Here is a 27,594-nt window from a genome sequence, read left to right as displayed (position 1 = left end):
CAATTTTTCTCCTTTGCTGGCTGGGTTAATTCTTAAACACTCCCACCTCTCCCAGCCATGGAAGGAATGTTTGCTGATATCTTTGCTGTTAAGCCAGAGCAGAAGCCAAGTACCCGAGCTTCTCCGGGGCAGGAAAGTGTTAATCCCCTCACGCGATGGCCAGCAGGAGTGAGGGGATTACTGCTCCCCACTCCCATTTGCTGTCCGTGGGGAGATTAGGAGGACCAAGTCCCAGGGCTGGGCCATCTGTGAGCCTGGCAGGGGAGCGGGGAGGCCACGCAGAGGCTGGGCCTGCCGCCCTGGTTCTCCGCGCCCCTTCCTCCCCCAGGATGAGCACCGCAGCGTCCCGGCGTGGCTGGGTGCCGTGGGGGACAGAGGAGCCCCTTGGGCATCAGGCTGCTTTCCTAAGAGGCGTAGCAGAGCGCGCAGCCGTGGCCCTGAGCTGCTGTGGGCTGAAGAGCGCAGGCCGAGTCCTTTTTCTGCCAGGTTTCCCCGTGGGCGCCGCTGGCAGAGGAAGGATGTTTTCCCCAAATGCCTGCGGAGCACAGCTCGCTTTCCTGCACAGTCGCACCTCATTTTTAGGATGCCTCCTTCTTTTTTTTTTTTCCATTTCCAGAGCCAAAGAATGTAGTAAAACTTTCAGTAACAGGTGCTTCTTATCAAACCTGATTTACAGAGTGCTCAGACATTTCAGTGTTTGTCCTTGCTTTCTGCGAGTTGGCAAGCCTGCCTAAGTATTTCATTTTTATGATTTGATTTTTTGTTTGCACATGGCCGAGAGACTTATCCGAGCGGGGGATTCATGAAGTACCCAGAGCCCTCCCCTGCCAGCCGGCGGGCTGCGGGGTGGGAGCAGGGAGCTGGGTAGCGCTCAGCTTTCGGCTGGCTTTGTGCCTCCTCCCCAGGGCTGGTGGTTCATGGGTGGATGTTAGCCCTTCGTCAAACACGGCTAACCGCCTGCAGATAGCTTCACAGGACTGTGGAGAAAGATGGGACTGGTCTTTGTGTAATAACCTTATCTGAAATTCAGCCAGCCTTCAAAGCCAGATGATACACTTTTATTAATTTTTTCTCCTCTCCTTGCAAAGCGTCAGTGGGAGCAGGGCAGGGGTCTCCGTTATTTTTTTTAAATGACAGCACTGATATCACCTAATTGGTTTGGTGATAAAATCTGCAGAAGAAGGTTGTAAACCCTTTCTGATTTGTTCGGTTCTGCTACCATGGAGAAATAGCTCTATTTGTCTGCTCCTTGCAGAAAAAATGCAGACTGGGCAGGATTTTTTTGTTGTCAAATGAAACACCAAATTAAATAAATAAATGAATAAGACCCCAGGCAAAATGCAGATTCAGTCAAACATTTTTTGCATCGGATTCATGATCAGTTTAATAAGGGAGACCCAGCTAAATGCTCGGAGGGAGGGAGATGGTAGGAGAGGGGGCTAGAGAGGGAGTAGCAGGACGAGGCTTGATGCGTTTAGCTAGGCAGTTAGCTCTTTCAGCAGTTTTCTCCATAACTTGAAGGGTCGGTAGGGGATAGAGTTTGGTTTTGTTGTTAAACCTTGTTAGTGTCAAATCTATTGATGCCTGGTAAAGATTACACTAATGTGTAAGCCTTTGGGGGTTGTGTATGTGTGTGTGCGTGCACATGCGACTGTATTACTAGCAAATGCTGATCCTGACAGATTAAAGGGGAGGTCAACAACATATATCACTTAACTCTGTGGCCAGGGTTGGTCATCTTAAAACAGTCAGTGGATGGATGGCAGCCAATGACGAAAGTGTCAAGCATCCAAGTGTTAATGATTTAATCACCCACCTCCCCATTCCCCCTTTTTATAGTCCCCCTGGAAATAATGCATGTGCCTTCCGCTGTATTCGACACAGCTCTTGTCTTTGGCCTGGCGCTATTGCTATATAGTGACATCTCCCAGTGGCACTCTGCGACATTTCACTGAAGTCCATACAGAACTGCTCCTTGACAGGTTTATGAAACCAAGTGCTTTATTTGTGCAAATGAAGCCTTATAAAATGTAACCTAGCTTTCCGGGTACCTTCTTTACAGAAATCGTCCCATTCCTCCCTCCCCCGAATATTTGGGCACCCTGTTAATTAATAATTAAAAGCAAGTAAGTACTTTCTGGTTATAGCTTCAACAATTTGCCATTATGGTACAAGTTCCCCAAATGTAATGACGTCTTGTGGCTCAAGAAAGCAATGTCCTGTTCCAAATGTTGCTGCTGTTGTTAATGGGTTCGTGTTGTGAGAGCGGTCTCTCTGGTCTGTTGGTGTAATGGTGTGCAACACCTGCTAGTAACGTCCAGGGACTCCACAGACCTGGAATATAGACCTTAAACATGCCTCGCTCTCCTAAGTTGGAAAAAACCAGGATTTGGGGAGAGTCAGATACAGTCTAATTCTGGTAAATTACCAGGTTTCCCACTGTCAGCAGAGCTACCTCCCCTCATCTCTGTGTTCAGTGGTCTCTATTTTCCTCAGCGTAAAACTTTCCTCTTTTAATGGCTTTCCCTGCGTTATAGGTACCACTACTTACTGTGTGGATGAATATGTGTATGGTAGCACACACACTGGAGCATCTCTGCAGGTATTACTTGCTAAGTCATTGCAAGCCTGTTGTGGGTGCGCCTTTAACTAGAAACAGTCTGTGAAGCCACTTTTGTTTTGTATAATAGGGCCTTTTTTGGTTTAACTGAGCTCAATTCTAAGTCTTTGTGTATGTCAAAAATATGTTCTCAGCTAAATAAAAGTGTAATTGTAAAACAATTAAATTAAAGGGATGCAGACCCTGGGACAGACAGATTGAGCTATTTTTCTTTAGCAGCTCATTTTGGGTTCAGCAGGAATGGGATAAGTTCTGTCTTCCTGGGGAAGTGGAACTGATGTATAGCGAACGCAGCCACGCTCTGACGATAGTTGCTCTGGAGTAGCTGCCTTTGTTGACTGTCTTCCAGAACAAATAGGGATTTTAGAAATTATTAACATTGCGCTTCTTGGATAAATCTACTTTTGTTATGGAGCAGACAGTCCTCATGGGAAAATACACAAAATGGCCAGAGAGAAATACCATGTGCTCGTCAAATTTCCCATATTAAAAAAGGCTTTTGAAATCAGGTTGCTCCAAACCAAGCAAGAACTGCATCTCAGTTTAACATGAAGGGTTTGTACCATGACTACCTACCATTTAATAATGCATCTTTATGTTTTTGATCTGTGGACCATCCCTTAATCATAACAAGAGATGCCTTACTCCTCCAGCAGTTGTGCTAAAGTCATCCCCATGGCAAAAACAGCGGGGCCAGTCTGGAGTAAGATAAGACATGTAAGAGAGCTATCAGAATTTGATCAATGAAATTAAGAAAAAAGATAGGCAAAATATGAAACAGAAGGCTGCAGGGTCCTCTGTCTGGCTCAAGCCAGCGAGTGCAAAGAAATTCAGACTTGCCGTCAGCTAAAGCTCCAGCACAGCCCTTTGACATGACTATGTAATGCAGCAAATCTGTTTCTCGTCATCTGACGCTCCACCGAGACCTCTTGCTATGCTTAGCTGAGAGCTTTGAACGTCCTTGCTTTTGTTGGCCTCTTACGAAGTCCCTCAAAGACACAGTTGATCTGATATTTTACTCTGCTGTTGCCAACTATCTTGGTTGTTGTTGGATAGCAGAGAGCTAGTAGCAGCTGGTGTAGAAGTGGATTTTGTATTAATGCAGTGCAGGTAGCAGGGTAGCGGTTGTGCTGCCCGTGCAACCCCTGGCAGGGCATGGGCAGGACGAAAGGAGGACCACTTTGCTCTGCTGGCACCCGAGAGAAAGGGCAGCATGGAGGAAGATCTCCATTTTGTAGCCATCCTTTGCAGCAGGAGCCCCAGCTGCAGTCCTCTTACTCACTGGGGCTTTGAGGCATTTTCCTCACCCCCTACACAGTGGCTTCTAGAGCTTTTTTAATGCTGCGTGCAGAATAGGAGGCCAGGTGCCTGTCCCGGTGCTGGTGGCTTGGGGCATCTCAGCCAGTGAGTGCTGGAGATGCTGTCAGTTTTGCCCCCAGCAGATCTGTGTTCGCTTTCATAAATGAGCAGTAAATGAGGAACGGAGTCATCCTCTCCCCTGTTGAAATCTTCGTGTCTGGCCTTTGGATGCCTGTTACAGCCTGTAGTTTGGGAGAGCTTCCACTCACCCAAAGCGGGGATACATGGGTTGGCATGAATCTGAGGACGAAGTGTGGGCAGTAGTGATGTTAGACCTGGGAGGAGGTGGCTGTGGGTGGATGTCCTGAGTACTTGCGCCAATGTTCTTTGCCCCCTGCGAAGCTATCAGAAAAGAACGTGCTACCCGTGTTCACCTCATGGTGAGGCAGACGCACAGAAACAGAGGAGCGTGCAGGAGTCACCCTGGCTTTGGGCTGGACTCCGAAACCCAGTCGCAATTTCTCAACAGCACAAGTGAAGCGCAGATGTCAGACATCAGTAAGATGGAGGAACCAAATGCTTTTGCAAACTGGGAGAAAGGAGGACTCCATGGAAATGCTTCGTTCCCCTTCTTACGTGATTACATCCACAAGTAGTCAGGAGGAAACTGTGATTTACCTTTTGAGTGCACAGTAAATCACTGTGAGAGCCAACGCCCTGCCTGTGTTATACTCACCGGGAATGGCCTCTGGCCACCAAAAACTGCAACTGCCAAAGTTTTCTGTCTCTGAAAGACTCACCGGCAATTTGGGCTCGGGTGATGAATTTTGAAATGCAATTGTGCTGTAAAGCCTGCTCAGAGCATACACAGTCCAACAGCCAGCTCATGGCCGGAGGAGATGATCGCAGGCCCTGGCCACCCACAGAACCAAGGACACTGCTGCCCAACCTATTATGGCTGGCGGGCCGGTGGCACCCCTGTGTGCGTGCCTCGCTGGGCTTGGAAAAGCGCTAAAGGAATGCAGGCTTGATATTTTGGGAGGGGGCTGTGTGCTCAACGCTGTAAAGACACACAGGGATGGACATGTCAGCTTCGCTGAGTGTGTTGGGGAGTTTGTAGGCTTTCTCCATCATGAGGAATTAACCGCAGTGGACTAAATAAACTGGCCCATGGGTCTCTCCAGAGGTGTTGTACAGGAGGGACTGGGAGACCAATGTAAATCTGCCAGCACAGTGACTCCATTCCCAGCAGGATCCATGGGCAAACCCTGTGGGCGGCACTGCCCTTGGGGGAGGGAGTCCTGCTGCCTGCACAGCCTGGCTTTGGGCTGCGGGGTGCAGGGTGTTCCCAGCCTTGCTGGCTGCCACCTGGTGGGCCTGGCACCCTGGGCCAGGGAGCGCAGAGCCTGGCTGGAGCTTGCTTCAGGCACAGCTATTACCAAGTGACGCAATTCCAGCACTGAGGAATATGAAAGCATGCTTCACACGACACAGGTCCTGGGCCATGAAGGTTACAGAGCAAATGAGGCAGTCAGGGTGACCAGGGAGAGCACTGGCAACCAAAAGGGAAGATAACGGGGTAGGTTATCTGCTCTTATGAGTACAGCAGGATGGGGAATGGGGTTCTTCTGGCTGCTCTGCAGTCTGTAACCAAGATGCAATCCAGTCACTCACTGGAATAATAGCTGTTGTGATGGTTGTTGGCATTAGCATGTTAAATATGGCACCAGCTGTTCCAAAACCATACCACTGGAAGAAAAGCAACTTTAAAGGTGTCCTGGCAAGATGTGAAGACTCTGGTGGGGCAGACTTAAAGCAGGCTTCACATCTAAGGCTCATCTCAGCAAATCTACAAGCAGCAGGAGCAACAGCGGATCCCTAAGCTATGAAGCTGTTCATATTATCTAATATGCCCAAGGCTGCTGCTACTCTTTCAAAATCGGCAATGGGGGCATAAACCTAGTCCATCCTCTTCTGGGCAGCTGGCTTTCAGTGCACTGTGATAACTGGACCACGTTAAAGGGTTTATGGTCATTAGTCCCCAGTTGCTCTCCCAGCATCACAGGATGACCAGATCCTGGCACAAGGATTGTAGGGAACGGCTATGTGAGCTCCCACCCCCCTGCCCCCCAAAGCAGCAAAACAGACCAATACTTAAATGGGGCCTTGCACCGAGCTTGACCAGCATATCTGTGTAGTGACTGGTCAACCTATGGCATTATATATATCAAGAGACTGTGATGTCACGGTTGATTGGCAAATGCTGCAGAATGTCACACATCACGATGCAGTCCCCATGCAGGGTTTTACAGCTTATGCCTTGCACTCCTAATAAAGCCAAATGGGTGACTGCAGTGACAAATACAAGAAATGGGCTGTTACATTGCTTGAGGTGACACCAACTTTCATGGCCAATAGAGGGGCCTGTAGCATAGAGCCCAAAAGCCAAGCGTGAGTGGACTAGATGCATAAGCTGCCTGCGCCCATCCTGGTAGAGCATAACCCGCTTTAAACTTCACTTCGAGCAAAAAACGGACCGTTGTGGGCAGGGGGAATGAAAATATGCTTTTTCAGTGAAGAAGTTGGCCAAAAGAGCCATATTCTAATGCAACGTATGGGTCATTATTATAGCTTGTCATTGATGATACAGGACACCAGGGGTCAGGAGAGGTGTGTAATGGGTGCATTAGCTTAGAAGCTGTGAGGCTTGGAAAGCTGCATGAGGTATCTCTAGCAGACAGTCAGAAAGCAGTACAGGATGCAATACAGGTGTCTAAATCATTCCTGGCCTCCAGCTGCTGCCCCAGGGTCCTATTTTGTATCGACCGGCCCTATACGGATGTGTCAGATACCCTAGGGCATCTCAATGGTACCAGACACCTTTGTTTAAGCAACTGAATCCCACCCTAAGTGGTTTGCTCAAGATCATCTATAAAGCCTCTGTGACAGAGCTGGGACACAAGCCCAGACCTCTTCATGTGCTATCCAGCATTTTGATCACTGGAACGTGCCCTCTCTCAGGAATGAACATATCCATATGGTGGGTTTGGTTGGATTTATTTTTGCTTTTCTCATTTTGGAATAATTTGACTAGCCAAGGGTCATTAAAGGAAGTTTTGCACTGGATGACAAATGCCTCTCCACAGTGTATGTCGTGTACCGGGAAGGCATGAAAGTCCTTTCACCTAACCTTATACTTCCTGTGTTTTTGTTTCAGCCTTCGATGTTACTACGCCTTCTGTGCTGGGTTTTGGAGGGAAATGCACATGCTGTTTTCATATCCCTGTGCCGAGTCCTGCCCTAACTGTGCGGCTGCCTTGGCTTATTTGTTCTGCTATTTGAGAAAACGTCCATGTGAGCTTATGGTACGAAAATCACATGAGACAAAGCGAGAGGGAGAGAAACCCCAGACTGAAAGAAAATACACGGGGAGTCAGGGTGTAGGAAAGCAGCCTTGCGCGTGGCAGAAGACCTGATGGAAGCGTCAACGAGACAGTCCAAAAGTTCATCTGGCATGCAGTCAGTGCAGTAAGGTTTTCAAAGTGGCTGTTTAGTGCAGAACTTTCTAGGGTCAAAAAGGTTGCCGTGCTGCGTATTTGGAGCGATAGCTGATGGTGGGGAGACTCTGGGATCTCAGCCGCCGGTTTGAGGACTTAGTGGGCTGCTAAGAGAAGCAAGAAGATTAGAGGCCTGGGATGGAGAGAGAGGAATAAACTGAATTTGGAAGCATGAGATCGATAGTTTGTAACACCACTTTGGCTGAGGCTTGTATCGAATAAGAAACCTGCTGAAAACAATTATCTGAAAAAATGAAGCTGCTCAGATTTCTGCTTTACAAGTTTCTCCGTTGATTTAATCCCCCTCCCCATCCGTTCTGTGAGTGCCGTGTCCGGTCTAATGAGGCCCCCTTCGTTCTTCTCATTTGGGCAGCTGTCCGAAACTGCTCCTGTCGAGAAGGGCTTTTTCAGCCCCAGCGGCTCCCGAGAGATTTGGGGGCAAGAGAAATACAGAGTTCAGAGGAGCGGCAACTACTTGTGAGAATTAATGAGAGGAAATGAATTCATTTGTGATACTTGTAAACTTGAAACCCAGTTACAGGGAGGGGAGAGGGCTGGGGCATCCAGCTGATTGTAACGCAGATGTACCGATCTGGGGAGAGGCGAGCTGCTGGCTTTGCAGAGCTTGGCCGTGCACAGAGCCCTGTTTCTGGTTTAAATGGCATTCCTTTGAAAGAGAGTCCAAGTCATGATAAAAAAAACTACGTGCCCTTTCCAAACGTCCTGTCCCAGGGCTCAGATGCTGGCAGCGTGCTGTGTATCCTGACGATGCTTTATACTCTCAGCTTGCGAAGCCCTTTGAGCCTTTAGCCTGGCTTCCCACTGCAGCTGCCCTTAGTGGGACGGCACTGATTGACACCAGTCTAATCCCTTACTTTTGCGACAGGTACTGCAGAGAGCTAAAGTACTAACAAACTGAAAAAGCTTCATAGGCCACCCCTCGGTGTCTCGTGCTTTACATAATTTCATTGCCATGCTACATTTCAGCAATTTAAAAAGTGAACATGAAGCTGTCAAAGACACATACGACTAAACTACTGTTTCGTTCCCAGTCTTCCTCTGAACAGCATCCCCCTCCTACACCTCCTTCTCTTTGATCCCTAAAAAGCCAGCTATGGCTTTAAATAAACTATAAGTGGGGACATGACTCTGCTTGATGTCTGGCCTGCAATGGAAGTAAAGTGTCACTTCTAATTTTGTGTGGGTGCAGAACAAAGATGCCTGTGACCAATCCACTGTACAGTGCACTGGTTTTGTTTGAACAGGGAGCTTTGGTGAGAAGCATATTTCAAAGGGCCAGGGAAGCAGATTTTAAATGCTGTCAAAGAGAAATGATTTTACCTTTTTTAATTCCCATTCATGGTATCTTGTGTTCGTACCTCATGGATGCTGTGCAATAACCTTGCACAGTAGATAGAGTAGGCAGCTGGAGCACCATGCCAACGACTGGCTCGGCTTGGCGGGTCTCCATCCCAGGGCAGGTATTGACCCATGTTAAGTCAACCAAAGCAGCTGAACACAGGGGCGTTTGCAAATGGAGGAAGGGCAGAAACAGAAAAGCAACTAGGCAGTCTGCAGCACTGCTCATTTACAAACGGCCAAGCCTAACCACATTTGTCTAACCCACTTCAGTCACTGTTGCCAATACCAAATCAAAAGGCACTAGGTCTGTATGAGCTAATGCTATCTATGTAGCTGTTGGCACAGTATTTTTCAGGAAGAGTGCAATGACCAAGGAAGGACTTTAATAAAATTAGTCCCAGATTTACTATGAATAGGAGTTTAGCCAGGTCTTGTAGATGCTAGCAGGGAGAAGCTATTTTCCTATCAAATAGCAATGTAGTTGAGTAAGGAATTGAGATAAATTGTTGGGATGACTTCCAATTGTAGATTGTGGTGAATAAATGAGGTAGGTCATGCCTCCTCCGCAACCTGGGTTTCGGTTTCACATCAGGCAGTTCCGTATCGCCGTGTCTGTCTCTTCTGCACCATTTGCTTCATATACTTTATGTACATCCTCCACTCCCCCCGCTTCCACTCTCCCTTGTAAATATTTAATCATAAAATCTCTCTGCCTTTCTGGTTCCTTGTATTTGACGTGTGCTTTATCCTGGCTACTGCCTCTGGGAGCTAGTCCTTGATGAAAGGGGACAAAGCAGACCATCAAGCTATCATGCTTTGTACAAGGCATTATTTTTTCCACCTGTCAAAACTGAATGGCACTTGGCCTTTTCCCTTCGCCTATCAATATTTCCACAAAATTCAGGGCTGTCTAATGAAACTCAGGGAAAATAGTTGCGTTATGCCATTCCCTTGCATGTTGTCATGATGTCGCATGGCTCTGTGCAAACTTTTTTTTTTTTTTTTGGCTTTTTAAAGATTGATTCACAAAGAGGATTACCACCACTGCTTATTGCAGCCCTGCCACTGCTGCTGCACACATCGGCCTCAGCCACCAGCCTGCCCAAGTAGGCTGCTGTCTTCCAGACTAAGCATTTTCAGCATCCATTCAAACATTTGGTATATAGAAGGCACTTGGAGTGTCCACAGCCTTGGCCTCGCCTGATTGCAACTGGGCATCTTGCTGTTGGCTCTGGCTGGGACAGGATTTCACTGCTGCACCAGTTCCAGCTGGAGGTGACCACTGTGGCCTCTCGCAGAGAAAGCTTTGTCACAGACCATCTCCCTTTCCTATGAGGGAGTCCAGCTTAAGGCAGCTCATCTCTAAAAAGAGCAGCCATTCGTTTCCAGGACATGAAGGCTCAAGGTTTTTTCCTTTTTTCCCTTCTCTGAGCTGCTTGTAGCTGTTATGGGCAGCACCTGGAATTACTTCAACTCATCTCTCTCTCCCATTTGATTATGTACGTCCCTCTCTTCATTTTCCCAAAGCGATGACGAGGACAGGGATGAAATAAAACTGTTCTCCCCTCGCACTGTCACCAAGGCAAGTACAGACACCAGGCTTTTAAGCTATTTTTTATCTAAAAGCAGCGGGTGGTCAGAGCTTGTCAGAAGAGACACCTTGTCCCTCAATCAAAGACACATGCTCAGGTACTTTCTTCCTCCTGCTTTCAGTCTGGAAGGGAAATTTCAGTAGCAGACGTATCTTTTAGAGACACATAGCCAACTGCGATAAGATTGAGAAATACGGGGTCGCATGTATCCTTTACCAGGCTCTTTTGTCCCCTGCCTTTGCCACAACCGTGTCCATCCTCACTCCTCCTGGCACCTCCTCGGCCACCCTCTGCAGCAGAGCCACAAGCTCCAGACGGACGGCTCAGCCCCACTGCCCCAGGCTGGTGTTTTTCTGGTCGTAGCACAAATATAGCACTCCTAGCTCACAGGGCAAATGATGATCGACTCCTTCGTAGCTGAAGGATGAAGCAAACAGATATGGAGGAATAAATATAGAATTCCCACGATCATCTTAAATTCCATGTGTGTTGAAAGGAATTGGGGTGGTTCTCCTGGGGCAGCAGATGGCAAACTCACTTGGGGATAATTCCCATTGGATTCTTGTTTTTGTGGTCACTGCTTATAGAGGTCTCTAATCCCATAGCTTGGCTTCTCCCTGGGGGTCACTAAACGTGTTGTTTTGGATTTTGGGAATCAAGCACAGTAAGTGAGTGGTATGTGCTTAGTGCTCTAACAGGAAAATCATGTGTAGTATTTTAGTATGTATTACATCTCAGACCCTGACAAGGCAGGCACATAGATGATGAATGTAATTTGTCAGTAAAATTCAGCAGATATATCTTCAGGGTTTAACTCGATATCAAAGCAAGAAGGCAGTGCTGAAAGTACAGCACTGAAAATCACTCGATCCTTTTCCATCAAGTGATATTAATTATTAGATAAGTAATAGTGATTTGTACCGATGCAGTCAGTACAGAGTGATAGTTCCCTAGGTTGTTATTGGGGTTTGTGGCTAGAGCTTGCTGCAAAGCACACAATAAATGCTATGTGATTATTGCAGTTCTGCCTTGGTTTAGCAGGTCAGAATAGGGCAGTTCTTGCTGGATGGTTTGCAGGCTTTTCAGATACAAGTTGTGCTAGGACAATGCCATGGTTACTATTTTAGGCAGTGGGTTACTTGTATTTCTATTCATCTTAAAAAACCTTACGGTCTTTTGAAGCAGTTATTAATCTGTATTATAACAACTGTGTCCTTAGCTGTTTGAAAAGCAAAGCCCTGGCAAGCAGAAATATAGAGTTGCCAGGCTAAAAGCAAAATATATTAAGTAAAACATCAATATTTATGACACAGTCAGTAGTTCTTCTGAAATAAACAACAAGAAAATCTTGTGAAAAAGGATGGAGAATGCTGGAAATGCTAGTGAGAGACAGTAAACATAATATAGTTACAATACTCACATAACTCAGGGCTTCGTTATTCTAAGAAGCCTGACACGATCACCTGTGGCTAAGCAAAGACTTCAGACAAATGAAGCAAGTGACGCACTGTGGGGCAAAAGAAGGGTCAAGGAGAGGATCCTTTTCTGCAATTCTTATTTTGCAGCTGGTACCCAAACAGCATGGCAGTTGAGGCGTTACTGGATTACATAGAAATGGATGGAGCCACATATCCACATCTCTTAATTAATGAGTTGTGAGTGAAAGTTACATTATGAATCCAAAATATTTATACTAGTACGTTTCCCATTTAAAAAAACACTTCCATTCTGCTTCTGGTGATAAAAGACCAGGCAAATATATTGATCCTTCTACAACATCTTTTATTATTATAAGACTTGTAAACTACATCATAATTCTCCCAAAGCATGGGTTGCACACCCTGTTACCCTGGGGTGGCATGGAAACGCAACGGGATACTGGGAATAGTAAACAGGTAAAAAGTTTCCCTGTTACCCAGGGAAGGACCCAAAATTCAGTTCAAGGTTTTATTTTTTGATTCCTTGGCAATCCAGGTTCCATTGGATAGCCTGATGTATTAGTTAAACTAGGAGAAGGAAACTTTATGTCCTGGCGAGTAGAAAGTTTTGGTTCCTCTTATTAGTTTTTGAGACTCTAACACAAACCAGGATCAGTGTTGAAAACCAATGCCACAACAGCGTATTGCACAGTGGGTAACACACTGTTCTCGTAGGTAGGAAATACAGCATCGCATCCCTCCGAAGAGAGGAGGGTTTGCATCCATGTCTCCAGTGCTCTAGGTAAGGTGTTATGGTCACTGTGCTGCTGGAGACCTGGGGGAATACAGTTTCACTAGGTGAGGGTGATGTGAAAAATCACATCCTTTCTTTAATCTATGAGAAAAATAAATTTTCTGAATTGTTATTTTGCACCCCAGTGTCACCTACCTTCTGTGGATCTGGCCCAAGTTGGCCAGTGGGGACCATGGTGGCTGGGGATGGGGGGAAGGCGCAGCCATGCAGGCAGCGTGATCCCATCCCACTTGTTTCTGTAAGAAACAAGGCTAAAAGCTGCTTGTATGCTGTATGTGTGTGGCTGATCACGGTAGGAAGAAGAGCAGAAACCTGTAGTAATCTTCACCAGCAAGTACCTTGGTAATTCATAGCTGCTGCTACATACAGCGTATTTAGGACCAGACCTTTTATAAACAAGGTGCAAGCAGACATAGCTCTGGTGGCTTTTGCTTGGTGCCTGTCCCCTGGTGCCAGCATGGTCCAGCAGCCCAGGGCAGAGCGGGGAGCCCCCGAGGAGGGTCTCTGCTGGTCGGCCACCCAGGGGCTGCGCACCCAGGTAGCCTGGAGAGAAATGGGTCCAGGAGGGTTTCTCCTCTCTGCAGTGAGAAAATATGCTCCTTAAAGCCCCATACAGAAAGCCCAGATAGCAAGGAGTCCCCTAGAAAGGTGAGGCACTGGCTTTCATGTTGCTGCTGCCACCAAGCTCCCCCATGCTCAGATGGCCACGTATGGAGGAAGGGGCCGCTTTCTCCCTCAGGTGACCACGTAACGTGGGGCTGGAGCAGCCCCCTGGGAGCCTGGTGCCCTGGAGCTGCGAGAGCAAGGCAGGGGGTGCCGGGGCAGCCCTGCTTCAGCCCCACTCCAACAGATGCTCCAGGGGCTGGAGGAGCAATGGCAGAAGAGATTAATTTTTTGCTTTCCACAGGTTGAGTCCTTTTGCACCTGGCATTGGAGCTATGAACTACCAAGTCAAATATAGTACATTTACTTGCATGTATGTACATTGGTATGTATGTGTGTGTGTATACTTTGATGCGTATATATATATGTATGTGACACTTGAAGGGTGCTGCACCTTTGAGTGTTCACGAGTCCCCAGAATACATGTATCAGACAACTTAAATTCAGAAATGGGGGGGAGAATAACCCTGTCTCCTTCTGATATTTCCAAACATGCTTCCAATTTTAAAAATTATCTGCATTAGAAACAAAACAAACGGGCCTAAGGAGCAGCAGGGAAGTTTTAATATCTTCCCACACAGCTGTGGAAGGTTTTCCTTTGTTAGCTCCAACATGTGTGGTTGCTACAGTTGCAGCAAAACCAATACTACAAGTATGGGAAAATGAGAACGATTGCCCAAACCAGCCTTGTGGTCTGGTTTGCGTGCCAAGGCCCTGTTTCTGGAAAGGAGGGTGTAGGAGAAGAGGAGCAGACACCAAGAAGGACATCTGTGAAGGTGTTGTCAAGGCTCACAACTCACCTTGCAGGTGCTTCAGCCAAAAGTTACCTCCCGGCAGCGATGCTTGTCTGCAATGACAGGCATGCGTCAGAACTGGTGGAAGAACAGCACTTGTCTTTTACCAGATGCTCATTAATTCTGGTTTAAGAAATGACAGTATATAGGACATATAATTGAATATAAGAAAGGCCTGGCTTGTAGCAAGCAGAAGAGTTGCGCTTTGTGAGTTGATGTTATGAAAGGGCCCTGAGTCAATGACGTTGTACCTTGAAGACTGTTTTTTTATAATGTGTGGGAAAAATGCCTGCTAGTTGATGCAGCCTTTTAGGAAACAGAACCACAGGAGGAGATGATGAGCCTGATGCTTTCAGGTTTTAACATAATATTCTGTGAGGGTGAGAATGTGGGTCCGTGGCCACGTGGAGGTACCTACATATGCGGATGGGTATGGGGGAATGGTCTAAAACGTGATAGTGGAATCCAGTCCCATTGGGCGTTGATATCCTCCGGGTGCTATCCCCCAAAACCTAAAGATGCATCTTTGTTGTATTGCATTGTTTTCTAGTTCTTAATTATTTTAATAATACATGAGCTGTTTTGTCTCCTAGAAAAACCATTTGCTTGCCTCCCAAATGCCAAAAGAGCTCCCTCTATTCTAGTGTAGCAAGATGGGAGTTGAGATTTTCAAAGCCAAGTGGTTTTTTTGATGGACGGTACATATCTGAACCCTTCAGAACGGCTTTGACAATCTCAGTTCCAGGCATGAGTGTGCTATTAGTTATTACCATTTGCATTTTCTGGAACTTTACTTTTGGTATTTTCCATTGCTACAAGCATCTGCAATACGTTTTATGTTGCTTGTGACAAAGCAATGCCCATTTCACATGGATGGCAGCTAGACAACTAGCCCAGAGTACAGTTACTGCAAAAGAGGAAAGGCTTTCGAGATGATATTATTACCCTGAAGTGTGTTTGCTGCCTCCCGTCGTCCCTCCCCACTGCTTCAACTTTGACAACTTCCCCTCCTGCCTCCTCAGAAATGTTCAGCCCAGCATATCCAAAATATACTACATTTTCTTTATTACAGTACAATTATTTTTTACTGTATAATTATTTTTTACTGCTCTTTCTCCCCAGTTTGCATCTCCTCTCCTGATGTCAACAGCTACCTGAATTTACAGCATTCACTTCATAGCTCCAGAGTGTGCAACAGAGCGTAGACAGGGATGTGCGGTAACAGATGGGAAAGGTCAGGGTTAAGAGGAATTGGGAGGTGCAAGACAGGCCCTCCCGTCTCCTGCTTTCTGCTTCCAGATTTCAGCATGGGGCTGCAGTGCCCTTGGTCTGGCTGTCAAGGCCAAAATGGGGACAGGCCAACGATGCGACCAGGCCTTTCAGGCATGCAAGTCAAAGCAAGAGGGAATAGCCGTGCTAGGGCTATTCCCCGAAGAGTTTTAAAAGCTTAAAAGAGACATGTTGAAGTCAACACCAGCCTTTGCAAGGAGCCTGGCATGAAGACTTGGAGGCTGGAATTCGGTGTGTGACTGTCACTGAGGCCACTGCCTGCTGGGGACATGAAACCCAGCAGTGGTGAATGAAGTGCGGCAGAGGTGACGTGGTGAACACGTGAGCTGTATCGTGTGCCAAGTGCATGCCAGCCATTCAAACTGTGTGGCAGGTACATGGAAAGTGGAAAACGGCGATAGCCTCCCTCCTTCCTTTCTCGTGTTTTTCCCTTCCAAATTTCTCTTTCCTTCCTCCTTTTTGTCTCCATTTCTCACTCTCCAGCTGCACCTTGCTGGGCTGTGTCTGTTTATGGGGGCCTGACTGAATCAGAAGCATAACCCCAGTAAGGATCTCCGGGGCCAATCAAGTTGTCCTCACTTGCCAAATGGTGGGATGCTCAGAGCTGCCCCCACCAAGGACAACGCTCTGAAATGGGAGCAGCAGGCTGGAGCAGCCTGTTTTTAGGGTACCATGTAGTCAAGTGGAGCAGGAAGGAAAATAGGCGGTGAAAAAATGGCGTTGAGATTTCGTCTCAGAGGAATGCCATGCTGTTCTGCCCTCTCCTTTTGTGTTAGGTCAGGAGAACTGGTACTGGGTCTTACTTTCTTCTTTCTTTCCTTGAGAAGGTAAAATAGAGGGGAGGGAGGAATATTTGCACTGCTTCTGCTTAAAAGCTAACTTTTATGTAGTCCAAGTCAGCTTTGAAATTGAAACCTCCCTGGGATAATGAAACAGGAGAGGCTGAGTTCCTATTTAGACTGATATTATTTGGCTGAAGGCAGTCTTTACTCAAGAGTAATTTGGGAAAGTGACAGACAGCCGTGACCTTGATTTACTTTGTAACAGTTTGGGTTGAAATGGAAGAGTATTGAAATTTAGATTTTTTCGAAAATTGCAGGGACATCATTAAAGAAGAGGACTTGCAGTTCTTCCTTTCAGTACGCTCTGTAATGTTAAAAATAGCAGAGGATGTAGATATGCGACATTCATCTGCGGACTTCTTCATGTCTGTTACCAGACTTGGTTGCGTTTAAAGACTGGTCAAAGCAGAAAAGTAGTCTGGGACTCTCAGCTCACCTCTGAATGATTCTCAAAATGGGAAACACCCATTTATACAATATAATGCATTTGTTAAACTGTGCTCATGGGAGGCATCATGCTAGATTAAAGAGGATATTGGAAATCCTGAATGAGGTGCATTTGCTAAGGCAAGTGGAGAAGTCATACAATATGGAGCATATTCTACCCCATTTACTTTGGAGGTACCCCAAGGTACACTGAAATGCATACATTAAGGCAGTGCTGCTACTTGACGCTCATTTATTTGAGCACCGATCTTCAACTCAGTCACCCAAAGGTTTGAAACAATCTGCGTTTGCCAAGTGAAACTGTTAGTTAATATCAGTATAATAGGAGGGGAAATGATGGGAGAGGTGGGCAAGTTCCTCTTTCTTCTGGCTGGAAGGATTTCTACCTCTTTGATTTGGAGTTTTGGGAGCTCTGGATGTAGTTTCAGCCCTCATTTATTTATGTTGGGTTCTTTCCACCCCCCCAATCCCGCACTTTGTTTGCCTGTTCTTTCTTACAGGAATGAGTTGTTTGCTTTCCTACAAAAACATCTCATGACCGGGAATGAGCGTGGAACTTGTCAGGTTTCAGAGCTGTTATAACCAGCCGGCAGGCTGTGAACGCTCCTGGCATGCTGATTAAAACAATGCCATCACTTAGGAGAACCAAAGTAAAATGAGAAGGGGGTGTTCAAAGGTTTCTTCAGGGGATAAAATACCTAGGCATTTGAACTGTGAAGCACTGATAGACCCGTGAGAAGCAGATTTAGGAAAAGAAAACAGAAACACCAAAGAAATTGTCCCATTAACCAAAGAAAACCAAGAAGTAAGGACTTCATGTGGATTTGTCAACTAGTCCTTTACTCTCTGAAACGCTGTTTGCCTTCTCAGAAAAGCCACAGGACACCCTTCCCTCTCCCCTGGCAAGGGAACCACCACTAGCCCAGGGCTAGCCAGCCAGTAGGTTCCCAATGGAAAGTGCAATAGTTGAATTTTACCTGTGTGTCCTCAATGAGAGTGGCATAGATTTGTTTTTTTTTTCTTTTTTCCACCTAAAATTTGTAGGAACTTAATTATATAGAACATAATCAAATTATTTTGGGAAATTTGGGCAGGGAACTCAAAAATTATGGAGATGGGATGCAGGGGATAGGCAGCAGGTTTGCCTTTTTTTCCTTAAGAAGCTTGGGTTAAACACTTATTTCATTTAGAAGGGAAATATGGAGATTTATCTGGTGAATTGGCACACTTTCTGCTTTTTTCTCTTTTGATCTGGTATATGATGTATAATCGATGTTACTCCAGAGATGTTATTGATGCTGCTATGTGTACATAGGATCCCCCTTTGCTAATGACGGTGATATCCCTATCAGAGCAGTGAGAAAACTGAGGTTTGATGAATGAGTGGTGGCAGAGGACACGCTCTTCTGTATTTATCTGAAGGTTCACACCGGAGGAGTTTCAAAGATGGTTCCACATCCCTGTCCACCGCAGTCATCCCGCCTCAGTCTCGGGCTCTTTTCTGCCTGTGCCAGAGGCCTGTGCCTGCTGCACGCACGGAGAAGATGGGTGCAGCCTGGCAGGGCTGTGGTTTGGAGAAGAGGACCTGCAGGGCCACGCACTTGCTAAAGATGGAGAGGGAGACTCTTTCGTGGAAATCCTATCCCAGGGTAACACCACCTGCTCTTTGCTGAGTGTGTACCGTTCTTCTGTCCCAGCTGACAGGAGATGTCAGGTTTTCAACTCTGGCTCATTCAGAAGGGCTCTGGTGTTTGATACGAATGTGTTACCAGCCCACATGCAAAACACAGCTCTGAAGAAGGAGAGAACGGGGAAGGAGTTATGAATAAACCCTGAGGCAAGATTTTTACTGACTTCCTTCAACTTCCCACTGCCTCCCTGTCTCAAGGAGGGATTTTCCGTGGGATCTGATGCACTGGCATGTTCCCAATTCAGAGGGCTGCTGGGGGTTTCATTGCTGAAAGACTTTTGCAGTCCCCCCCATGTAAGACATTTCTAACACACAAAGAAGTACTGTTACATGACGTGTGTGTTACACACCACTGTACCTTTTAGAGGAGCTCAGCTGACTTTTGTGAAGCTTTTACAGCTCTATGTCAAATACCCAACTATAACCAAGGTAGCACCGAGGGTTATATTTGTGTGCAGGCTGTATAGACAGGTAGCGCAGAAGCGACTATAAGCACGTTTGCAAATGCCTTATCCCATCAGTCCCCTTACTTGGGCAATATTTGATACGCCTGCGACATTGCTGGTAGCGCTAAGAGATCCAGAATGCATATCTGTGTTTGTATCTGCATGTAGCTCTCTGTGTATATAATAGGTATACGAAAGCATATGTTATACATATGCACGTACACACAGACTCCTCTCCTGCCAGTGCTGTGGCTGCCACCGCTGCTGCCAGCTGCTGCCGTGAGCATGGGATTGTGTGAGGGAGGCTGCGGAGCCCGGGAGCCGCCGTCCGTCCCTCACCCCAGCAGCAGCGGGGCTCACCCCGGCCGCCCTGGGGCCTGCCAGCCGCCTCGGGGATGGGCAGCGCTCAGCACAAGCCCCAGCGCTACCCCAGGAGAGATAAGGCAGGTAGGGAAGATAAGGCAGCGGGTGCCCTTGGCAACAAACAGGCCTTGCGCTGGGGCTGGCTGCGCGCTCGGCCATGAGCTGCTGGCTCCTGCAGCCATCAGTCAGGGGTGACAATGTTTTGAGAAGGCTCCCTTCAGTGGTGCTTTAGGCTGAGACCTTGGGAGAGCGGACGAGTGCTGGGAGCGTGTGTGCTGGGTGCTCGCGGCTTGGCTGCTTTGTAGCAGCCAGGAGTGCTGGCCAAGGGATTTTGCTGCAGCATCCTTCCCAGCGGTTAGGGGAGGGAAACAAATGGAGTTGTGAGGTGAATCACGGGTACCAGGGGAGTGCTCCAGAGTTACCTGCTCGCTGTTGACGCTGGTGGAGCAAGCGGGGATAGAAACAAGACTGATCTCAGCCTGGCAGCTGCGTGTCCTGGTCTGCAGCAAGCGCAGGGTTATTAAATCCAGAAGACCATGTGTAAGAGCAAAGTATTTTGTAAGAAGTGACAACTGCTCAGGAGCCAGCGTCGCCTGGGTCCTCCAGATGACCTCAAACCAGGTAGCTCTGGTTGGGATCCTTTTTTGTTACAGAAGCAGAGTTGGTGTCTGATGATGTCACGCTCAAGGGGAGGGAAATAAAAAAAAAAAAAAAAAAAAAAAAGATAGATTGCAGTCCTAACGCAAGGAGGATGCAGCAAACCACAGAGAGGGTCCTCTCCTTTAAGGAAGACGAGCCAAAAGGCAGAGCCCCTAGGAGGGTCTCTCTCTCCCTCCTGCTTCAAACAGGAAGACTGTTTGCCTTCTGCAAACGGAGCTGGCTGTGTAATGCATTGTACATCGCGAGGTTAGACCTCTTCCGATTTCTTAAGGGAAAGGCTATTTTATTTCTCAAGTGGGTGCCAGCGGGGATGCTGTAAAAACGCGGAGAGACGGTGCATCCTCCGTCCCGCACTGACACCGACCCGCACGGTCAACTGCAGACCGGGAACTTGGCGAGGATGGAGGACCAAATGTGGAGCCAATGCAGGGGGAGAGGAGCAGCCTCAGCTTTTTTAGCAAGTGAATGGGGAGGGGGAGGAGGGTAGTATGAGCAGTGATGTCATTTTTAACTAGTTCCTCGCAGAGCCGGGGAGTGAAGTTAGAGGAAAAACCTGCAGTCTCAGAATGGCTCTCAGCCTTGACTGGAGACTCTAAATGACTGAGGGTCCCCACGATGGTAATTCATTTTCTTTCCTATGCAGAACTGTTCTAGTAGACCTTTATTTTGAGTCAAGCAGAGGGCATTTCTTTTCTCTCTCTCTGTCTCTCTCTGTATGCTTTAAGGGTTTGACTTCAGCTTTTGCCTCTGGTTTGTTAAATACCTCGCAGGTTATTTGAAGTTTTGCCTGGGTAGTTTGAGAATTTTTCTCTGGTGTGGGAATCCATGTCATTACAGGGAAGAGTTTAGCATGCAGCATTTCTGCTACTCGTCAGGAGGGGAGATGCAGAGGTTGCCAAGCACACAGCTTTCTGCATGGGAAATGTACTTTTAAAATCACAGGTGGAAAGCAAGGGACTCGACTAGCATTTGTTGCTGTAATGGATGGCATTTAATGTTGCTTGTAAGAGGCAGAAAGACTTCTGTTCAACTACATAGAGAGAAATGAATCTTGCTTTGGTGACAATTTCTTTGCTTTTGATTGCCAGGTTTTTATTATGAGCATTTTAATTCTAGTGGAACTGAGTGGAAACTGTCAACATGAGAGGTTCTGGCTGTTTGAGGTAGTATATGCATGTATATTTCTTCGTGGCATGCATTAACCACTTGCGTGCTGCTCCCTCCACTGCACTTGCCCTGTTGCTGTCTTTCATAGAAATCAGTGGGCTGCCAGGCTGCACCGTGGACAGTCGGCAGCACAGAGGGTTGTGCTGCTCGCCGGTTCCTGGAATCAGCAGCAGCAGCAGCAGTCAAGCCAGTTTTAGATAAATAAGGTTGTCAGGACAGGTCCATCAAGGGTAAAGTGGCTTAGCCAAAATGGCGGGCGGGGAAGAGCATCCCCAGTTTATATTTCCAAGTATTCAGCTACTGGTCTCATTGGCACAGTTTGGGTTTGTGGTGGTTGTGATGCTGCTTGGTCCAAAGGCAGAGGCTGTAACATCGAGAGTCCAGTTGGCTGTGGAAGGCTCATAACACTCCTTTCTGGGCTCCCCTTTGCCAGTGGTGAGACTTGCTTGTCTCCTCACCCAGGAGAACATCCGAGAGAGCTGAGGAAGCCAGACCTCAGTTTCGCTTACTAGGAACTTGGGGCGTGTATGTGATAGCCACATACCTTCTGCTGTAGCCTATCATGGCAACTGTGAGCTCAAAGATGGGAGATCGGGGCTCAAAAATGAAAGAGGCAGAATAGAAATGGGAACATTGTGATACCTTCTGAATATGCAATGTTCCTTCAGGAGGTTCCTGCTGATGATAAAGCCTTGGGGAATCCGTTGCTTCCCTTGAGAACGCTCTCGGTGGAGAGTATCTGGGAGAAATAAACCTCTCTTTTACTAGCTATCATGAAGATGCTGGCAGCCATCACAGGGGCCATTTTGAACTCCTCCCCCTGCAACACGCCACGGTGCAGAGGGAGAGTAAACCTGGTAACCTCTTTCTTCTGCCAGTCCTCCCAACGTTAGCCTTAGTGTTGCAATATGTAACTCAGAGCCAAAAGCCAGGCTTTCAAAACAACATGTTCATTTCAGTGTGGTTTTCATCCAGATGTATGCTTGCCTTCACTGATAGTGCTGATGTGGGGGCAGTGTGCCTGCCAGGTGGAGGGAATGGATAAGAGGCTGTACTGAACTAGTCACCATGGCATATGGAAGCTTTCCATCTCTCTAGCGCTAGGCTGAATCTGCTGCTCTGGATAGGCAACTTTGGTTTCCTCTGATTTTAGTGTGGCACGCTTCATCAGCAGGAAATTAATGCATTTTAAAAAGGAGAACAAAGAACTGTGCATCTGGAGTAAGCATTGCTTCATCCTCTTCCTTTGGGGGCTCAGATATTCCCCCTGCCCCCTGCCTGCAGTATTCCAGGGCACTAGTTCTGGCTTGTTTGTCTCAGCTCAGTTCATCTGAGGTGAGCAATTACAAATTCACGGCACTAGAGATGGAGTCCGCTACCCAAAGACGAGGGGAGCTGCATGTGACTGCAGCCAGTGTGCCCGCTTCTGCAGCCTTCCCCCTTAGGAACCAGCTGACTTTGCAGCAGGGAAGGTTAGGAAGACCTTTCCAAGTGCAAACAGAAATAAAGCACTGGGACAGGCATCCTGTGGAGCTTATGGGGTGTCCTTCTTCTAGGCTTTTTAAGAACAAGTAAGAATAAAGTTGGGGTGGACTAGAAATGCTCAGTCCACTTTAGAGCAGTGGAATTATGCTTGGCTTTGCATTTTGGTGGTTTTAGGACAGGTTTGGTCACACATCAGTCAAAATTCACTATAGGAAGCATCTTCTGTGTCTGGGGGTGGGTGCCTCTCTTGCTGTTTCTGGCATTTTAGCTGTGTTTCAGGGTTGCAAAAGTCACGGACCAGACAGTTCTCTCATGGTTCCTTCCTGCCCTCCATTTCTGCTGCAGTATGACTTAGACCAACTGAGGTCCTACCACCAAGGGGACAAGAATGGTTCAGTCCCTGAGCCCATTCAGCTGTAAAACTTTCTACTGCTACTGTCAGCAAAAGTGTTACTGATGTGTCAGTGATGGGCATGATTTTTAGGAAATGGGAACCAGTGCACAGAAGTGACTGCAAAGGTTGCGGTATCTCTTTAGACTTCAGTGAGCTTTGGGTCTTATCGTTAGTTGGCAACTGTGTTTGCTTACACTGGACTCTGGTCAAAACTGCACTTGGTTTGGAGTGGTCTCTTGGAGAGGGTTAGGGCAGTGGAGCACGAAGGAAACAGACTTCACTTGAGTGATGTAGTTGACCGCTGCCCACGAGGAAGCACATTTTTCATGCTGTAACTCTGACACAGTATGACTTTCAATCTAGGGTGTAATCCTTCTGTATGTTTATGTGGTAGAACTTGCTCACTGTTCCAGCTGTTCTCACCTTGCATGGGCTTCTCAGGGGAGGACAACATAAGCTCTGTGGGAGTGAATTCAAGCTAACAGGTGTGTCAAAGAGGTATTTTATGGTGCATTCAATGGTGATCAAAGTTACAGAAGCAGATAACAAAGAGGACTGAGGCTGAGTACCCAAAGCCCCCCCAGAAGGTAAGGAAATCACTTTCAAGGGATGAGATCACATCTGTCCTAGGAAAGGATCCTTATCAGGGCTGCAGAGAAAGTGCAAATAACTCATTGTGAGGGGCAGGGAGGGGGGGAGGAGGAGGAAAAGAATACCTTCCCAGTCCCAAATTTAGCAATGAGTTCAACTCTGTGCGTGTGACCAAGAAACACTAAGGTCAAACATCTAATTGCGTTTATGCCATTGTCATCCAAGTAATTATCTTTTCCCCCGTGGCATTTCAACGGTGTAAAACTGAAGTGGGTTTGGACTGCTGTAGTCTGATAAGTCAGAAACTAGGTAACCTCCATGGCTTGCCTGCTAGGCTGTCTCCTCTCCTTTGGGCTCTGTTGGTAGAGCAGACAGTGGTTATAGTCCTCTGGGATACTTTTTTAGGCTACATGTTTTAAGTTTGGAAAAATCCTTGTGATCATATCAACTCTTGGAAGGCAGAAGAGTACCTCCCCCCAGCAGTATGTCTTTGGTAATAATGCTCGATCGAAGTGATGGGATTTCCAACTGTATGCTCATACGATTGTATGTAAAGGTTGATTCTGCATCTGCTGCAGATGGTAGTGGGATCAAATATAATATATCGCTGTAACAGCACATAGTAAAGACGGATGATTCTGGTCTGTTGTGACACATGCATGAATCCTAATATCTTCAGTCATTTCGAGGAATAAAAGATGTTGGCTCACATAGGCACGTAAGTGAAGGAACAGCTATTTTGTGCCGCATGAAGTGTGCAGACACAAGGTGTTTAGGTGGTGGCAGCCTATATACATAGGACTCCACTATCATTGCTGGAAAACAGCACCCCTTTCATTCAGCCTTGTAACAGCCAAGCTCTTAATGCCAGAAGATCTTACTGGAATGAATCAACCACAAAGGCTGTTCTTAAGAGTGCTTTTAAAAGCTGTCAGTTAGGTTTAAGATGAACACTAGAACAATTTGCTGAAATCTGAAGCCATTTTGTGACCCTTGCATTTTGAGAACCCTCTGGATATAACTATAAAACACTGTGCTGTTTTCTGCCAGGGTTTGAAGGGGGAAAAAAAACAGCAGGGAAAAAAGCGAGTTCTGCACATCTCTTGTTTCAGGAAGGACTGGTGTTTTCTTCCAGGTTTGCACAGCAGTCCTGCACATCACTCACCTCGCAATGGTAATAGTATATAATCTTCATAATAGTGATAATCTTTGTGTGTAGCTGCAGATTTCAGATTCCTCCCTGTTTTTAGCACAAATTTCATTTGATGGCATCAGGAGACTGGTTTTTCATGTCCCTGCCTATTTACCCCTATGTAACCTCACTGCTAGCTATCAGAGCCCAACTTTTGATAAGAGGAAAGGTGACGCACCAATGTCAGAATATGCAGATTCACGTTTCACAGTTGTACCTCGGCTCTCATGTACCTGACTTTTTTTTTTTTTTTTTTGGCATAGCACAGGCAATCAAAATTTATCTTCCAAATTAAGACTGTAATTATATTTTGATAAAGATCTGGCAATTCAGTGAGAATGAAATTTTAAGGGTTGCCGGGATACAGATGACTCTGGGTTATGGGGAAGCGTTTGCATGTGGAATACTAATAAGCCAAGGTTGTTCAGCATCCTTATCTAGTCTTTTCCAATAGTGTCTGATAACACAGGCAATCAAGTGCTTGTTTCTTTGCTGTTATTCTGGCAAAGTGATTAAAGATACAGGCTGCCTTTTATGAATGAAAAGGCAACATGCTCGACATGGAGCAACACAGATATGTCCCCCTGTTTGATACACAAGAAAAGTGGGGCAATAGAGTGCTGACCATGCCCACGTTATTGAGCCCAGCAAAATAAACCTTCCCTGAGGTTTCCTGGGGTCTCAGGGATGCCAAGGAGCCTTTGCAGGAGGAGCGAGCCCATTCCTGGGTGGTGTGAGCCCTGCCCAAGATGGGTGCTGCTGGGAGCCTCCTTTTGCAGAGCCGCGTCCCCGCTGGGGAGCAGGAGCTGGAGGAGGTCTCAGGGTTTAGCGTGGGATAACCAAATGCACCAGAGCTTGCTGTCCAGGCAGGATGGCCGCAGAAGTAACGGCACCGTAGAGCTGGGGGAGGTGACAAACCACATGATTCAACCCATGGCTGCCAAAGGGAAGGTCCTGGCTCACATGCAGGTACTTTCCTGTGCCAGTCCAGCAGATGAGTAAAGCTCGACCTCAGCACTGCAATCTGATGAAGGAAGAGCTATAGCACTTTCTATCTCTTAAGAGTCTGGTCTGTATGTGACACTAATTAGTTATTAGGGAAAGTTATTGCTATTCAATAATGTGGCCTGCTGACAAGGTATTATTTACTGCCTGTGCTGTGGTAGCTCTTGCAGACCTCGGAGGGGTTCGTCTCCAGTGCTCCTGGCACGCTGCAGCCCTGAGCCCTGCCCTGACCCAGCTGATAACCCACGCCTGCCTCCCAGGGTTTCTGCTGTGCGACTGGCCAGCAGTGAGGCCGGTGCTAGGTTTGCGTTATCACCTTGCTACAGCTCTGCTCCAGACCGCCTGCTTCAAATACGGACATGGTAAGGGAGGCCAGTAAGGGAGGAATCTATTTTCCTTTGCATTTAGTTTGTGCCTGACTCCCTCTCTCAGCATCAGCCTACCAAAGCCTTTTTTTTTTTTTTGATGTCTAACTCCAAATGTTGAGCCAAGCCTGCAATAATTACTATACCCTGTTCAGCAGTGGTTTAGGGACTTAATTGTAGCACACGGTTTTGTTTTTACTACAAATCAGAACAATTCTGTGACTTTATGTTTTTTTCAATTAACTGTGAAACAGTGAGCGTGTCATAGAACAATTTAAAAAAAAAGTTCTCGTGGTATGTCAGCTTCATCAGAATGAATGGTTTTACTTCCCTGCTGGTATGAATTCCTCCCAGGTTTTTGGCGACTAAATGTTATTCTCAAGATGTTCTTTCATGATATGTACGAAAGGGACTTGACTTACGGCAGTGCAGTTTGAATGGCAGGTACAGCGGATGTGATTCAGAAGGCATGGGTTAATGAGCATTTTGGGAAAGCAGAGTCCATTGGAGATGCTGCAGCTCTAATACAAGACAAACGAGTGAACCCCTTCTGTAATACCTTGAAAAGCCTTTTAAACACGAGGTGTGCAGCGCTTAAATGGTAGTCTCCTAGTCTCCTCAAATTCAACCTGCACAAGCAGTAATGTGCTTTCTTTCTCCTTCTGTAATGTGCATGGAATTGCGATGCCGATCTCAGACAACTCCAAAACTGTAGGGTTATGCCCCGGTCCAAATCTTGCAATTTGCTGTAAGCTTCAAGACTGGCCAGAGAAGAGGCTTGGTCGCTGGCTCGGTGTCTCCAGCCTGGCTCTTGCAGTGCCTTGGGAAAAGGGTGTTCATCCTGGAAATGTGCCTCGGGATCCCCAGTTCTGGCATGTGCTGAAGGCTCAGTTCTGTTCTTTGGAGCAGTCCAGGACTGTCCTCTGTCTTACAGCCTAAACCTACCTTTGGTAATTTTTCACTCTCTCAACTTTGGAGGAGTCCAGCAAATTCTCCCAGGTTTGATAAAATCTTTCGTCTTGAGTTGTTTCTGTCTCAATGTATGACTGACCGCTGTCCCTTTCTGCCTTGGCAGTGCAAGGTGCCTATTCATATGAGGCAAAAATAAAAAATAAATAAACCTGTAAGTTGTACATCACTGCATAAATGTACCAAAAAGTGTTTAGCCTATTCAAAGGCCAGCCAATGTGCCAGTCTGTTTTACTCCAGCCCCATCCTCTGAACTTGCATTGGGTTTCTACTTACTGCATGTGTGAATTTTACATTTCATACAGTTTTTCTTCTACATGCTCTGCGGTGCCTCTTCATAACACCTACACCTCCTGGTAACTTTTCAGGAAGTCATCTTCTCTGCCCTGATCCTTTCAGTCAGCCTTGCTCATTTTCCAAACCAGTCGTCCTGCCCTGGGTTGGCCTTGTTGCAGGCTCTGGCCCTCTCTGGAGGAAGGTGATTCCATGGCCTGGTCAGCTTGCAGGTCCCAAATTGTTTCTGGTGCCAGCATCACAGTGAAGTCCCCTCAGGATTATCGGAAACTTTT

General features: G+C 46.9%; 1 protein-coding gene across 3 annotated transcripts in view; it reads left to right on the top strand.

The window, feature by feature from the left end:
- Positions 1-27,594, top strand: part of NHS (NHS actin remodeling regulator) — a 260,049-nt gene that overhangs the window by 188,017 nt on the left and 44,438 nt on the right. The window contains exon 1 of one of the 3 annotated variants that reach the window (XM_087756309.1): positions 20,389-20,475. The exons of the other annotated variants lie outside the window; for them this stretch is intronic. Coding sequence (XP_087612435.1) covers positions 20,454-20,475 — 22 coding nt within the window. The 5' untranslated portion in view covers positions 20,389-20,453. Of the gene's footprint in view, positions 1-20,388; positions 20,476-27,594 lie in introns of those variants that run through there. 3 annotated transcript variants of the gene reach the window in all.

The sequence above is a fragment of the Nipponia nippon genome, unplaced genomic scaffold, assembly GCF_047370975.1.
Source record: "Nipponia nippon isolate SJK-2023a ecotype South Korea unplaced genomic scaffold, ASM4737097v1 scaffold_2, whole genome shotgun sequence".
In the NCBI taxonomy this organism is placed as follows: Eukaryota; Metazoa; Chordata; class Aves; order Pelecaniformes; family Threskiornithidae; genus Nipponia; species Nipponia nippon.
Note: the sequence above shows the minus strand (reverse complement) of the source record. Positions and strands in the feature narration are given on the sequence as shown.